At 36.4% G+C, this 13,775-nt stretch overlaps 1 protein-coding gene across 1 annotated transcript; it reads right to left on the reverse strand.

The window, feature by feature from the left end:
* Nucleotides 1–1,444: 1,444 nt before the first annotated feature.
* LOC143293600 (pituitary tumor-transforming gene 1 protein-interacting protein-like) lies at nucleotides 1,445–11,562 on the reverse strand. Its single transcript, XM_076604674.1, has 6 exons — nucleotides 11,202–11,562; nucleotides 9,831–9,886; nucleotides 9,217–9,325; nucleotides 7,248–7,356; nucleotides 5,421–5,533; nucleotides 1,445–4,778 (listed from the first exon to the last, which is right to left on the reverse strand). The coding sequence occupies exons 1-6, from the start codon at nucleotides 11,437–11,439 to the stop codon at nucleotides 4,738–4,740; spliced, it is 666 nt and encodes a 221-aa protein (XP_076460789.1). The 5' UTR covers nucleotides 11,440–11,562; the 3' UTR covers nucleotides 1,445–4,737.
* Nucleotides 11,563–13,775: the final 2,213 nt, after the last annotated feature.

Genomic DNA, 13,775 nt, shown 5'->3' on the forward strand with positions numbered 1-13,775 from the left:
TGCATGCTTCAGAACTGTTGTTGCTGCCTTTGAAGAGAACAGCATATTTGCTGAGCTGCATCGTCTGCAGAATTCCCTTCTGAAAAAAAAAAGAAGAAAAAAAAAGAGAGAGGCAAGGCCTTCAAGAGTCACTTGTGATTCACTTAAAAAAAAATCCAAGCTTTTTATGTACTGAATATAATTTCAAAATGTAATGTTTAAGATGAGAAAGATCAGTTTAAAGCAAATTAAGTCCCCTAGCATTAATTACAGAGTAATTTCCCTTCCTCACATCTCTGCACAAAAACGTTTGCAAAATAAATAAAACTTCCATGCTTAGCAAAAGAAGATCCTGTTTGAACAAAAAATGATAATAATGACTGCTTTTGTTGTTGGGTCAGAATATCAGATCAAAGTGCCAAGTTTAGAGAATACAAAAAATATAAATATAACAGTAAATGCAGTTTGCATATAATTAGGCTTCATTTAAAAAAAAAAATTGTGCCCATTCCAAAGGTGCAATATTGTTTTAAACAAGATGACTGGAAAGAACTGAATTTTTCCTATTTTTATGCCTAATTTGGTGTCAACTGACAAAGTATTTGCAGAGAAAATGTCAATGTTAAAGTTTACCATGGACACACACACACACACACACACACAACCGAACATACTCACTTTGTTTACACAAGCGAGTCAGAAATTACAACAGTTGCCCACAAAATTTAATGAGAGAATCACAGCAAAATGCCACAGCAGTAATGCAGTTAGATCAAAGGTCATTATCATCATTATCACAGATGTGGGATAAATTTAGCTCCCTGCAATAAGAAAGAGAACTTGAGCGCGCGCATGCATGTGCATGTGTGTGTAGCTGTTGTTGTTGTTCCATTATTATCAAAGTTACATTGTGCTCATGGACAAAAAAAGTAAGTGATGGAGGAGAGCGAGGGGTAGCTGGTGTGACAACAGCTATGGGAAGGCAATATAGCTCAATGTGTTTAAATATGAGTAGTACACAGACCACATTTTCTTTCTGCTGAAGCACATTCCAGTGTATGTTTATGTGATGCTGGTCTGCAAAATACCGGCCACTCTATGTGTCCACATGTCTATCTGTATCCACCACAAAAAAAGAAAAAAAAAAGAAAGAAAAAAAAAGGATGTTAGAGATAGAGACTGGCTCTATTTTCACTGAAAGTGCAGAATTGGGATTAATCTACCCATGGTTTTATACATAAATATTATAGCTGTGCAAATTTCCTTGCAAGCTTTGCTGGCAAATTTTCTCTCTTGGAATATAGACAGATGACAACAAGAATAGGTGCTTCCCATTTCTTTATACATTTGAGTGAAATTTTATATGCTTTTATGATAGTATGCTTATATTAATAGCTTCTTTTATTATTTATTTATTTATTTTTTACTTTCATACATAGGTCTGTTATCACAAAACACACATGCCAATGATGCAGACACTTATTTATCCAAGGATGTAAAAGTTCATTTGTATTCCCAAAGAAATAAGCAAACCCAGAACCATGTATAAATACATATTATTTCCAAAACCATATTGAGAAAAATAACATTCTAAAGACAAATCAAATCTCTTCATTTTTATGATCAACAACGGCTAATTTCATATCTATTTTAAAAAAAGAAAAAAAGAAAACATTATTTTGATACTTTAAGTAATCATTGCACCGAAACCTCCTTGAAATACGAGTCTGTTCATAACATATAGAAGACAACTTTATACATACATGTATACACTAGATTTTGATTTGCACCTGAGCATCTGCCCTTGAAGATGATACTGTCAAGAGCAGTCATGATTTACGCCCAAAATTCAATAAAATAAAGAATCAAATAAAATGAAAAGATTCTGCGATTATACATACATTTTTTACACACAGATTGTAATTCAACACCACACATTATAGCATAGCTAAACCTCACAATTCAAAACACAAATCAAAAGATTACTGCCAAGCAGAATAATACTTAACCTATTGGGGGAAAAAAATGGAAGATGAACAGTCCAACAGCAGTGCATGCCACATCAATCTGACTGACAGATGTCTATGGAACAGGCGAACAGCAAATGTTTCAATTTTGTGAATATATTTATGAAAAAGATGACCAATATACTGGCCCTGCCATTGTTAACAACTGCTTTATTTCCTGTTCAAAGAAAGAAATATCAAAACATTGTCTTTTGATGATATAGATCGAGACAAATGAGAAAACTGCAGACAAATATCACTGTCAGTAGAGATTTGAGAATAAGAATTTAAAAAAAGTTATGTGTCTGACGGTTAAATGTGAATCTTGTCTGTTAGGTCATCCAACTGTTGAATGTGAGTCTGAGGTTTAAATGCAAATCTTGCGTGTAAGATTGCCAAACAGTTGTAACAATAACTACAAAATTTGCTTGGCAGCAAAACTACCCTGTGTATTTTGTGGTTAAAACAGAAAAGGCACATGTTAATGTCTTAAATATCTTATCAAAAAGAGGCACATTCATATCTTTTTCACGCACAATTCTTGATATTGACATCTAATAACAAATAATCACTTTGCACATTCATACCTTTTTCACACACAATTCTGATATTGACATCTAATAACAAATAATCACTTGAGGCACAGTTAGTCATGAAATTAAGCATCTCCATTGCCATCAAAGAGCCGATACCAAATTATGAAAGATGGAGGACCAAACACGATATTTTAGTCAATTGCATTATTTGCTGATCATGACATAAGGACTGGAACACAGATTAAAGTTCAGGTAATAAAAAAAAGAGATGAAGACAGCATTAAAGAAAAATGTTCACACTGTTTATGTATGTGTGTGACATTTCTAATTTGTTGTTCATGTCTATGTAAGACCATTCATGACTATGAATACCGATCTAAAATATATTTTGTGTGCAATTTTTTCTCTCTCTGGAACCTGAAGTCATTCATATGGAGATCTCTTGGCAGATATTCCTTTACAACAAATTTCTTATGATTGTTGGTTGCATGATCTCAGTTCCTGTATGGCTGTGCTCATGTTTATCTAATGTTCACATTCCACTGATCTCTTTTTTGATCACATTTTTTATTGTCAATTTTACAAGACACTGGCAAGAGTAAAAAAAAAAACATTGTAGAAGCAAAGTGAAAAGCCAAGTACAAAAAAACTTGATGTTCACATGGTAGAAAAGATATTTTAACTAACATTGTACGTACTTCTTTTCAAGTATTTGAATTTAAAGGCAATCTGGGAGGAAAAAAAAGGCAATTACACTATTCACTGATAATCATCTGAATCAGCAGTGCATCAATGATTTCAAAATAAAAAATGATCATAATTATGGGGATGTATTTCGAACGGTGAAATCAGTTAGTGCAAGTATATTTGCAATGCATATGTGAGCAAAAATCACATCATCAGATAAAAATTAATGCACTCATAAACTCTTATATGGAATGTCTCCACTGGAAACATAAGAATAGAAAAATGAAAAAAATCTTGTATGTAAACTGTTAATACTGCCCTGTTCTTCAATAAGATTACATTACCATATTTATTGCTATTGAACAATTTCTAACAATGCAAGAATATATGAGTATTATTCATCATTCTTCAACATGATCAAAAATAGCAAAAACATTGCAAATAATTCATATACTATCAACATTATTTTGATATCGATAAGTAATCACATTCATAATCAAATAAGAAAATATAGTTAACTGTTGCATAAAAATCTTTTTGCACAAGCATGCGCACGCACATACATGCATGTTTACAAGCATGCAGACACCCAGAAATTCAAATGCGCACACTTCCATTCTCCTCAACTGCTACATACTACATAAACTGTAGCTGCATCAGAGATAAAGCATCTGAACACTTCGTGCACTGTCACTTACACTGGTGTGTATATATTCATGTGCAAAATAACAAATCCAAACAACCAACAATACTGCACAAAACCACAGATTTCTTCACATTCCTTTCTCAGTGACAGTCATTTATCTTTGAGAGAAATTGCACAACCTTTATCAGCGACAATCACTTTTGGGATAAACTGCTCAAACTTCATCAATGACCACCGATAATCTTTGGGAGAAATTGCACAACTTTTTTCAGTTACAGTTGGTCAGTTTATGAGTTTGTCAATCAGCAAGTTAGCCGAGTCAATAGCATTCAAACGTGACGTCTTTCAAGGTCAAAACATTTCATACAGACACTGATGACGGATGTGAATGACAATACATGAATACTTGAAACTGGTGATTTGTTTTATCGTCACTTGTTTAATTTTGATTTTTTCAAATCATTTCAGCCATAAGAATGATATGAAGCATATGAACAAGTTTGTGACAACTGTGTGTCAACCACTCAACCATCAGCAATAGTAATATCAAAATGTTAAAAAAAAAATCATACAGCAAAAGATAAAACATGACAGAATCAAACAAATCCAAAACAACTTCTAAAAAGGGAAACAATTTCTTTGTTTTCAAATTTATAAGGAAAAGGAAAAAACAACAACAACAAAAAAACACACAACAACAACAACTCCTGATTTCAAAACAAAAAAACAAACCAACCACTTGGCTATGACTGAAGACACCAATGACAACAAACACTGAGAAACAAAAGTCCATGATTCCTGACAGAAAAAAATCAAGAGAAAAAGCATGCCAGCGGAGAGGAGGGCAGCCACATGAGTGGGGGGTCAAATGACTGCCATCTTCTCAAGAATCAAATCGCTGGTATGGTTCATCCTTCATAAGACCTGAAACAAATGAGAAAGTATAGCACCGTAAGATGCCTTGAAAGGGCACATTCAAAAACTTTTCAATTCAATAAAAATCTCAAATGAACAACTACTAGTTCTGCAAGATTGTATTTGTCTGTCTGTCTGTCTGCCTATCTGTCTACCTGTCTGTCTGTTCGTCTGTCTATCTATCGATCAATCTATAAATTTGTGTTGTTGTTGCATAACTGTTAGGTATTACATACTGTCTTAACTTACATACACACACACACACACACACACATATATATATATATATATACACACACACACAGAAATCCACACATATAGCAATAAACTGTGGACACACACACACAAAAACTTGCAGAACAAAGAAACAGAGCTTCTAGTATGAATCAGGACTTCAGTGACTTTTAGCTAGAGCAACTTTCCTGAAACATGACAATGAAATATCATTGATACTTAGCACCGACTATGACGTAAGAAGACTTACACAATCTTGACATTTCCAGCTCAGGCACAATATCATCCGAGATTTACATTATGTCCCAGACAGATCCTGTCGTAGTTACTAGCACTATTTTTTTTCACCTCTGGAACACTTTGTTATATTTTGCTTTTATTTCATTTGTATACATCTCTGTATATTTGTTAACTGACCATATTTTCGCCTGATCTCATCCAGCCGCTCCTTTCTCTCAGAACGACGCTCATCACTTTTGGCCTTGCGTTCCATCTTCTGAGCATTGTAACGAGCATCTTCTTTCTCATACCTGTTGACAGATATAAATTTTGGTTATAATAAGGATAAGAGGGAGCTCCACAAAGATGGTGAATGAATCATTTGGCACTCTTTTTCTCTTTTCACCAATGTTCTGGCAAAAATAAACACATGAAACAGATGACAAGTTATAAACAATATAATCTTCATTTTATTTTTAGAAATCTAAAAACAATAACAGATAGCAATACACCATACACCTTTACATATTGTGTTTTTCCAACCAAGAAGAAACTTATGGTGGCAGCAAAAAACTATACTGTGGTACTGCCTCCTTTAATGCATGTCTGTGACCAGATCAAATCAAATCATGGCATGTCTTCCACCACTTTGTTTTTTCCCCAGGGAAAAATTATCCTCCATATTTCAGAAAATCTACAGGATGCTTACAGGGAAAACGTTTAACTGAATATTTAATTTAAGGCTGAATATCATCACCACCACCACCAAAGAACAGGAATTATGCATTGGAAGTGTTGATATAAAAACTTACACAATGGCACACACCTGTGTTTTGTATTTGTGTTCTTTTAAATTTTTAAAAACTTCTTTTATCTCATGATAAACAAGAATGCACAACCAGTTTCCAAAATAAAAGTGTTTTTTTCTCTTGTGCTGCGCCTTTGTTTACCTGTGTACAGGCTGACTACTGCGCTTAACAGCATTTGTTTGAAATTGAGTTACTGCATTTTTCTTGTCTTATGTTGTACTTACTTTTATTTATTTTGAAGGCACTGTCCAACAACATCCATTACAGTTTCCAAATACAAATCAAAACCCTGAAATCAAGAGCAGAAATGTGTCATACCCTACCTTTCTTTGATACAAATATATAGCTTGGTCATGTTATTGAATATGTTTGTCTTTTTCTATAGCTATGGGCATTTCTTTTCTTCACATATAACTCATATTTATGATGGCATAAAACTATAAAATACATTAAAGCACGTCAAATCTAGGAAAAAAGGTATGACACAGGTTGATGGTACTTTTCCCTTTCCACATTATCTTTAGCTAAACAAAGGCAGCACAGTCCATTTCCTCAAATACCTTTTGACTGTTCACAAAATGAAGATAATGTATTATATTAATTTGTTGTTTGTATGCCCTTCTTTGTTCATTATCATTGTTTTATGCATACAGGTGCAAGCTGTTATGATTTTGTTGGTCACTTTATCTGTTTTGGTTTCAATATTTGTGCAAGCCAGATTAAAAACAAAAAGTTCTTGTTATCTGTTTTTTAACCTTGCTTGATAGATGTAACTGTTTTAAGATTCAACTGTGAAACTTGCTGATTAGCTGGATGGGAGCAGAAATGTCAAATGTTAGTACAGTCTGAGATAAACTACATTGGGAAGTATAAATAACAAGACAATGAAGAAAAGTATTAATGCTGATGATGATGATCATCATCACCATAATAATAATAATAAAATACATTAATATAGATAGTCCTTTCAAATCTCTCAAAGGCTTTTACAAAAAATACCATGCAGTTACAGTAGTGACACACTGACTTGAATTATCTTCCTTCATATGTAGTCTTATCACAAAACTAGAAACACTGCCTGGAAACGTAAATAGTTGGAGGGATGATCAACGATCAATGCTACAAAAGGTGAACAGATCAACTCCAACTTCATTCACCAGTCATATCGGGAGGTGCAAGCACTGTCCTCCACTAACATCATGCAGCTGTTACTCACTTCCTGCGGCCTTTCCTGCAGCAGCAACAGTACACACAGCAACAGGTGATGGTGAGGATAATGATGCCGCCCACTGTGCTGACACCAATGATCAGTGCCTCAAAGTTCACTGCAAAACAACATACCCTGCTTTATTCAAGTCTCATCATTTTCATGAATTTTTGTTTTCTGATGATCACAGAAACAACTGCAAATCATGGTATTCTACTTTGTCTAAAGCCTAATAATCATCACCTACATTTACAGACTAAAAAACAAAAATCAACAACAAAAAATCCAATCTAAAAAAAACAAAAAAAACAACAACAAAAAACCAAAATGAACAACCTTTGCCTGTTTCAATAATCTAAATCTAACTGGATATCTTCCTGACTGAATAACCCCTAAATGAAAAAATTCTGCCTAACTTAAAAAACAACAACAAAAAAACAACAACAAAAAACAAAAACAAAACAAACAAACCCCTGCCTGAGTTTACAATTTCTGCTGAACTTGAAGTGTTCAGTTTCAAGGAGGTGGCAAAGCATGTGGACGGATATGCTTCACAACATCTGCTGTTAAAAAAAAAAAAGAAAGAAAGAAAAAAAGAAAAAAAAGGGACAGATGCCTGATATTCACATAAACCTAACAACTATAAAATGACCAGGTTTTACTCAGTGATTAAACAACCCCTGCTGTCACAATCCAGTCTGAAAACCAGCCTCGCTGAACAATCCCAGTTTAACAGATTTATTCCACTGCCAAACTCAACTATACCTCCCAAACAGAACAGTACCTAGCTCAAACAATCCTGCCTGTCCAGCTGAACAGTTCTTGTCTAACTGAACATTCATGTCCAGCCTTGACTGTCACTGAATAATCTGAGGCTCCATCTCTGCATAAAATCACTGGCTTACTGAAGGAATTGACAATGCCAACTTAACCGAACCTATAGAACCAAACTGATCAGTTCCAGCATTGCATTTCTATCAAATTATAGTCAAAAAGAAAAGAAAAGGGCAGAATAAACACTTTATGTGAACTGGCGTGAGATATTGTTTAATCTATCCTGTGTATCATTTGTTTGTTTAATTATAGTTCTTCACTTATTTACTGCCATGTCAGTCCATATTATTCATTTTCATTGTCTCAAAATATCAATTCCCACACAAAAAAAGATAGACCAAGTTGGCAACAAAGAGGGAAGAATCAACACAAACACACAGAGATAGCTAGACACAGAGAGAGAATGACGAAAGGCAGACACTCAGACAGAGAAAATAAGGCCAGGAAGCCACATCATGCAGAACACTGATAAGCTGATAAAGAGTGTACAAAACTGATAACATTGGTAAGTGCTTGTTACAACAGGCAAACTGGGGACTTTCAGTGTTTTCATATTAATCAATCAAGAATATGTGTCTCTGTGTATACAACATAGATATGTACACACTCAAGATAACAAGGTAACATTAGTCTCATATTAAAAATCAAACTGTTTTGTCTACTCTCTGTAAACTAATGAACATTTTATAACATTTTCTCTGCCTTTCAACTGAATCTTTTCACACACACATAAATGCACACACACAACCACACATACAGTGACACAGACAGACACTGTGTATGTGTACACTCTGTCTCTTCTTGACCAAGTCAACAGGTTAAATACTTTGTCTCAACTCTTTATATTTATTATCTAATACCTTCCCAAAAACACATTACTGGTGAGTCTGCAGGCAGACAAAAAACTAACTGTACACAGCTAAAACTGCTAAAGCAACCATAAAACGCTACCCTCGTTCTCCTGGCTTCTTACTTTTCTTAAAGTTAAAGCAACAGAAAGTATTAGTCACATATTTTTTCGTTTCATAATTTTGTTCTCACAAGAGCTTGCTTCTTCCTGCTTTATTCTTATTTTCTAGCAAAATACTGTATGTAAACAATGTCCACACCTGTAAACAAATTTATCTAACTGTGGACAACTTACGCCAGCACACTCCCCATCTGGCTTTGTCCAGGGAGCACATGTCCTTAGGGGGTAGCACTTTGCTCAGGGGGTAGGCCTGGCAGCTGTTGTCACTGTTGCACCACAGGCACTACACACAGACATGATATGCTTGATTTTAATTTTCAGTCCATGGACACTTTTTTCTTCTTCAGTTTCAAACTTTCACTGAGGTAATAGATATTACTTTACTTTTGGTTTTGTTTTGTTTTTTTGTCTGTGTTCTGTGTTTCATGTTAAAAACCAACCAACCAAAAAAACAAGAAGCCTTTAATAAAGTATTCATTTCTGTTGAAGCATTCATTCTACTGTTGCTGTTGTGTGGTGTGTGCACAGAGTGGGATCTATCTTTTGAGAGAACTTTCTTGGTTTGTTACTATGTACCTTTCCAGTTTAAAAACAAAAGTTAAAAAATTTACCTTTCGCAAACAAAGCCCTAAACAATAATACTGGCTTGAAGTTGTGTGTGTTACTATATAATGCTTTATAAACATTGTCTTGATGTTATGAATGATACGATGAGTATTTTGGTGATTTTTCTTCAATATTATTGTTTAGGGATGTCAGCATTGATGCAATGTCAAATTACAGCTTACCTTGGCACCAGCCACGCCCAAACAATCTTGACATGAGCCATTGTTCTGTGAACAGACTGCGCATACAAAACCATGAAAAATGAATTTTTCAACAAATTACATTAAATCAAAAAGCTTTTAAATGTATCTTAAAGGAAATTTTCTATCTAAAATTACGTTTAAATATCTTAATGCAATTTTATGTAATATGTCTCATAATCAAATGTGTGAATATTACTATCATTATCTATCTATCTATTTACCTATCTATTTATCTACACATATATAATGTATTTATGTATAAAAATGTATGACACATATTCTGTTTACAAATATGGTATGTATCCAAGAATATACTTTAAATTTAAGTACACCAAAAATGATTGAGGACATACTGCTAGATCTTTACAAAGTAATTCACCATTATGCAAATATAGGATCTGTGATTGTATGATATCTTGTGTGTGTGTGTGTGTGTGTGTGTGTGTGTGTGTGTGTGTGTGTGTGTGTGTGAGGGAGAAATGGAGGAAGGGAAGGAGGGAGAGTGATTGTTATCGCACCAAGAACTTAAGAAGACATAAGTTTTCCACTGTTTTCAGTGGAGGAAAATTGTAAAGTTGTCAAATGTAATGAGGGCTGGTGTAAATGATTCACATTAAATGAAAATTAACAATTCAAACCACACAAAAAAACAGGATTGCTTCCTTTTTCTTTCACAGATGCACTGGACTAGTGAGACTAATGCTGTAATGGCAATGGTTAGTGGAAAAGCACCTGACTAGGAAGAGAGTATGTTTTTTGAGTCTTGCAAGGACCAGCATGTTTACTCTCCCTTTTCCTGATATACTGGCTGAGGAAAAAAAGAAAAGAAAAAAATAATGGACTGGATCACAGCACTGTAGGCAATGGTTCTAAAATTCCACTGTTGTATATTTTCATGTTCTTTCTAAAGAAAACCTTGGACACTGTCCTCTTCACACAAAAAGTCAACAATGATGCAATTCCCTGTCCCATACTTGGCTGCTGATGTTCAACTAATCATGAATTTGTGACTTGTGACTTTTACAACTTGCAGAACTTATACTTTTGTGCAAGGAACTTCGGGTCCTATCCTATCAAAATATTAGTCCCTATCTGTCTTGAGTTTTTATATAACTTATTGCAATTATGCCCTTTGCTTATTTGAGTAATAAAAGCAATTTCAATAAGCCTACCATTCTGCATTTCATTTATGATAACCATTGTAAAGACAAGACGAAAGAGAAAGTCATACAATGTAGTTTTAACATCTTTTGATCATCAAGTTGAACAATGAACGACAACATGCACGCACGCGCGCGCGCGCGCGAACACACACACACACAAAGAACAACAACAACGTCAACAACTTACTTTCGTCTGCTGAAGGTGTGCTGACTGTTGGCCTCGATGGTGTGGAAGAGTGTGATTCTTTCTTGGTCGTTTGAGAGGGGGTTGTGTGTCCAGGCTTTACAGATGAGTTAGGAGGGGGCGTTGATCCTGCCGCTGTTGAGTGCACGGCTACGGTCGCATTCTCACCTCGAACGACTGTTTGTCCCACTACCACCAAGAAAACAACATATAACATGAACTTTAAGTCATTAAGTTCCATGATTTCACGTTTCTGCTCTTTAAACCAAAGCTAGTTTGAAGCCAACTTTGCGCTCGAGAGAAAGGGGCAGTTCTATCAAGAACGGTAATCTACGCGTGATCTCACGCTCACCAAAACATGCGTCACTTCCGCAGCGAGGCTTGTTTCGATAATTGCCCTTTGACAGACTGCTGCTGGCCAATCGAAAAAACCGAGGGAATAGGCTAACTATGGTCTCTTTATTCTGTCAAAAGCGATGAAGATGACGTTCTGTTCAGTTCAATTTCTCAAGGAGGCGTCACTGCTTTCGGACAAATCCATATACGTTACACCACATCTCCTGGACAGATACATTTCCAGCAGCGGGAGTTGAACTCACAGACTCTCACGGACACTGTTACGTCAGTAATGTATCCGTCCGCGGCAGCTGGATAAGCGTCTAAACAAATGTGCCTCCTTCTTCCTTAAACAAAATCAACAGATAATGCAGCTCAGCTTGGGATGTTGTTCATCTACTCACTTCTACATCGCCACATCATTCTCTTTTATTTTTTATTTATTTTTTTTATTTTTATTTTTTAATAGGGAGGGAGGGCCGATTTGGTGTGGGACCAGCTGAGTGGCTCAGAGATTGAGTGGCTCGGGGTACTTCCAGAATTACTGAGTAGTCCTGAAAGAGATGGGAGGCTGGGTGGGCGAATGGTTCAATGATTTATTTATAGGCGATTTTCCCTCATGAAAAACAGTTGAGAGACTGAGAGAGAGGGAGGGGGTGGGGTGGGGGGGTGGGGGGGTCTGGAGAGAGAGAGAGAGAGAGAGAGAGAGAGAGAGAGAGAGAGAGATGCCGGAAGGAGAAGAGAGACAGAGAGTGAGGCACTGGACATGCAGAGAAGACACAGAAAGGTAACACGACTACCACTATACTAGGCCTATGATTATGATATATGCACACCCAGCACTGCCACCAAAACCGGGTACTTTTCGACGAGAGCGAAAACTTCTACTAACTACTAGCATTTGGATTTTAAGAATTTGCTAGCAAAAAGCTTTTACAGTCAAGGCATGGGTCTTGAAGGAATACTACACGCACCGCAACGTCTCAAACAGACTCCTGCGAAAGCCTAAGCACCACAGTGTGCACTCTCTGACATACACACACACACACACACACACACACACACACACACACACACACACACACAAACACACACACACACACACAAACACTGACATACACACAGGGGCAAAGAACAGACAGACATACAGACAGACAGACAGACATACACACACACACACACACACACACACACACACACACGCACGCACAATGTTTCCAGCCCCTGCGATAATGCCCTTCAGTGAGACGCAGCTCAAAGGTCAGGCCGTCAGCTGAAAGCCGCCGTGTTGTCGCTGTGACGTTTGACAGCTGGCTGACAAGTCTCACCCTACTCCACCCACTTTCACGGACACTGCTCCAGTGTTTGAAATACAGGCTTTTTAATGACTGCACTGACAACTAAAGAACGTCGGTATTCTTAATCAAAATATAAAAAAAAACCTTAACCCCCCCCCCCCCCCCAAAAACAAAACCAAACCAATCCCCCCCCCAAAAAAAAAACCACAAAAAAACCCAACACACACACACACACACACACACACGCACGCACGCACATTTATCATGAGCTGTCTGCAAAACTATCATTGTTGCGCCGTGCCGTATACGTGGAACTTAATTTTTTTGATGTTTTTTTTCCTTTTGTTTAAAGTAACCCCTCTCATTTTCTCTCCTGAAATGCATGGCACACATGCGCATCAGAAGATGCGCGTTAGCACGCACGCACGCACGCACGCACGCCGCGCGCGCGCGCCCGCACACACACACACACACACACACACACACACACACACACACGGTCAGTGTTGTCCATACACATAAACAAGACCGACTCCATCCACCCCAACTCCCGTAGCCCACCCACCACCCACCATCCCCCATTTCTCATCTCACGGGGGAAAAAAAAAAGAAAAGAAAAAAAGCCACGACACTGCTACCCTCTTCCCCGCTAAAAGACTCCGCTTCATTTTTGCAAATATGATATGCATATATGATCATACAAAGAACGTCTGACATTCTTCCTTTAAAGGAAATAAAAAGTAAACATAAAAGGCTACAGTTACTTATACGAGCAGTACATAAAGGTCTTGGAACTAAAGTTATACTGAAAGAAATTGATGAGAATTGTAAATAACAATTATTGTGACTTCTATATGGAAGCAAATGATAATATTCAAGATATATCCTGGAGATATGACAACACAAAACAGTTTTGGCACATTTTTGAACAGCTATAAAAGAA

The sequence above is a fragment of the Babylonia areolata genome, chromosome 19, assembly GCF_041734735.1.
Source record: "Babylonia areolata isolate BAREFJ2019XMU chromosome 19, ASM4173473v1, whole genome shotgun sequence".
In the NCBI taxonomy this organism is placed as follows: domain Eukaryota; kingdom Metazoa; phylum Mollusca; class Gastropoda; order Neogastropoda; family Buccinidae; genus Babylonia; species Babylonia areolata.